General features: G+C 37.4%; 1 protein-coding gene across 1 annotated transcript; it reads left to right on the top strand.

Moving 5' to 3' along the window:
• The first annotated feature begins 793 nt into the window (after positions 1 to 793).
• Positions 794 to 1977, top strand: LOC113872787 (E3 ubiquitin-protein ligase RHA2A). The gene has a single exon (XM_027510610.1). The coding sequence runs from the start codon at positions 1159 to 1161 to the stop codon at positions 1633 to 1635; it is 477 nt and encodes a 158-aa protein (XP_027366411.1). The 5' UTR covers positions 794 to 1158; the 3' UTR covers positions 1636 to 1977.
• The last annotated feature ends 910 nt before the right edge of the window (positions 1978 to 2887 follow it).

The following is a 2887-nucleotide window of genomic DNA, read 5'->3' on the forward strand; positions in this document are numbered from 1 at the left end:
CTAATTGCTGTAAGAAACGTGTAGCCATGAATCATTCATTTTAGAAATATTTTCCTGTACATACATTTTTTTAAAAAGTTTGAATAAACTAAAATGCGTAAACTTATGGTGTGTTTGTTTAAGTGCATATTTGGAGTGGAAGAAATTAAGGAGTAGTTTTGAGTGAACATGATGTTCTTTTATTTGAATGCTCTAATTTGTTTTGTTTTTGTATATATTCAAACATCGTGATCATTAATTTTTTTTATATTTATATATATTTTAATGTTTATTGCATTATTTGTCCAAAGAAACCATTAAAAAAATGTGGGAAAATAAAATTATTCCATTTCATAAAGATCCTGTCCACCTTTTAATGTTTAAAAGCATAGCTTGTTCAATGTATGAGATAAAGATCACATGCCAATTTGTAAATTTGCTCCCTTTTAAACCATCACCTTGCATTGACCCGGCTATTTATTGGTAAACCAAGAAAAATCTCATAGGTCCATATTAAATTGGGGAAATCATGCGTTATTCCGAATCAGTGACCCATTCATGTCATGGCGCTGGCAAAGTAAAATTGATTAGCAGATAATCTTACTATCCACACAAAATATTTATCTTTAAAGAAAAAAAAAAAAAGGTCCCAAAAATCATAAATATATATAAAAAAGGGAAAGGTGTAATAAAGAATGGGACCCACGACGACACACGGCCCTTGACAAAGGGGTGTTATTATTGTCCCTCTCTCACTTGTGTTCCCACAGGATGGCCTTAAGGGACACCTTGGCCTTAAGGGACACCTAATCCTGAGAGAGGCATAGAGAGAGATTTTAGGGAACCTTGTATGAACCTACCACCACTCTTCTCCATTCACATTCCTTATTCTTTCTTTCCTCACTTCACCCTCCCAAACACTTATACCCAATTCCTATCTCTCTTCTCACAATTATGTTTTTAGATAATTTACAGTAAATTTTTGAAAATATTGCATTTAAATTTACACTGTTGCCCACATCACATCAGAGGACCCCTTTATAACAGCGGGAGAACCTCTTATTCTCTCAATCCACACAAACACGACACGAGACACCGCTCTTCTCTCCCTCACACTCTCTATTCATTCACAATTCACAATTCACAAAGCCCAAATCAGAGTCAGAGAGATAGAGAGAGATGGGTTTGCAAAACCAATTAAACGACGTGTCGTCGGGTTCGATTCCGCTGCTGGTGTTGGCGCACATAGCCACCTGCGTCAACTACCTCCGCTCCATGCTCCTCGCTCTCCTCCAATCACTCGGTCTCTCCAGATTCCACACCGACCAGATCGTCGACGACAGCTTCTTCGCCGCCGTCGGATCCGGCCTTGCCGGACTCATCATGCTCTCCGATCAGCTAACCCTCAACAACCAATTCTTCTACAACGGCACCGCCGACCACGACTGCGTGGTGTGCCAGACCACTTTCAACGACGGCGACCACGTTCGCATGCTTCCCTGTCGCCACGTCTTCCACCGCCGATGCTTCGATGGCTGGCTCCACTACAACTTCAACTGCCCCCTTTGCCGGTCACCACTTTTCTCCGATGAGCGCGTGGCTCTCACGGAGCGTCGCCTCGGTCGCCAACTCGTCTCCTGGTTCTCCCTCAGCTGATGCGACGTCGTTTCCTCACTCCATTTTTCCAATCTTCTACTATCCCAGTTTTACCCCTTTCGCGGTGCTCTACACTCCTTTTTACAGAGTTGGTCCGGTTTTAATTTATTTTCCTTTTTTCTTTCTCTAATTATTAGGATTTTTATTTCTTTCGTAGGGTACTAGGGTAAACTTCTTTTTTTTTTTTTTTTTCTAGAACAGTATTTTTGCTGAAAGTATTTTTTGAAGGGCTCTCTACTGTGTGAGAATCCTTTTTGAGCTGCTGTAAATTTTGGACTCCTATGTGTGTATGGGTAATAATTGGAGATGTTAGGAAGTTTATGCTAAATTTCCATAACTGGATATATTACTCTTTTCTTTTTTCAGTTACCTTTTTATTTTTTGACAAACGAGAAACCTTTCTATAAGTATTGGAGACTTCCTTGTTCACCACTATTTCTTGGGGAAAAAAAAAGTTATTGTGGAAATTAAATAAAAAAGTCAAAGGGCAAGTTGTAGTAAATATGGCATTGGGGACCTGGGGTATATCTAAACCGGCAAAGAAAATTAGAAAATGATATACATATATATACGCTAGTATAAATTATCCAATCATTGAGTCCTAATGAATTTTCTTTTGTTGAGTCTTCTGCGGCTGTCCGTTAACTTTATAATTAATCATGATTAAAATATGATACTTCACTTGTTGGAGAAAAAAGAGCACGTAACGATTTGTTTTAATGATAGTTGATCCTTGTGTGTGGATTAGAATTTGAATTGAACTCGAAATTAACTGGGGGGAAAAGCTGGAAAGTTTTTATGGGTAGCAGAGTGTGAAATTTGGTTATTGATGAAGATGAATGACTTATATTGAGGTGGAGAAGATGGAGTGGCAATTTACAATTTCCAACTGGGAAAGGGCTGTGTTGAAGAGTTAAAGTTAAGACTTCAGAGGTCAGCATGCGGCGCAAGTCAGTGCGTCACGACTAAAAAGTGAGTGAGCTCTGTCAGAACGACTCAAGACTAAGTTAGCATCTTCGTTTGTTGGTTTAGTTTTAAAGATTTTTAAATATCTCTACTTTAGCTTATATGTTCATAATCAGTGTTCTAAGAATGCTGTGTAAAGATTTTTAAATATAATTTTTTTCATAATTCTTTTTCTCTTTTAATTTGCTAACCAGTGTTCTAAAGTCACTTAATTAACAAGATGATTTTTTTTATTTTAATTATTTTTATTAAATAATATTTTTTATTAAATTGCAATCAACAACGT

The sequence above is a fragment of the Abrus precatorius genome, unplaced genomic scaffold (assembly GCF_003935025.1).
Source record: "Abrus precatorius isolate BTA unplaced genomic scaffold, Abrus_2018 Scaffold7, whole genome shotgun sequence".
Lineage (NCBI taxonomy): Eukaryota > Viridiplantae > Streptophyta > Magnoliopsida > Fabales > Fabaceae > Abrus > Abrus precatorius.

Bases quoted from the DNA above. Each gene is read 5' to 3' on its own strand.
- LOC113872787 (XM_027510610.1), top strand. From the start codon at position 1,159: ATGGGTTTGCAAAACCAATTAAACGACGTGTCGTCGGGTTCGATTCCG.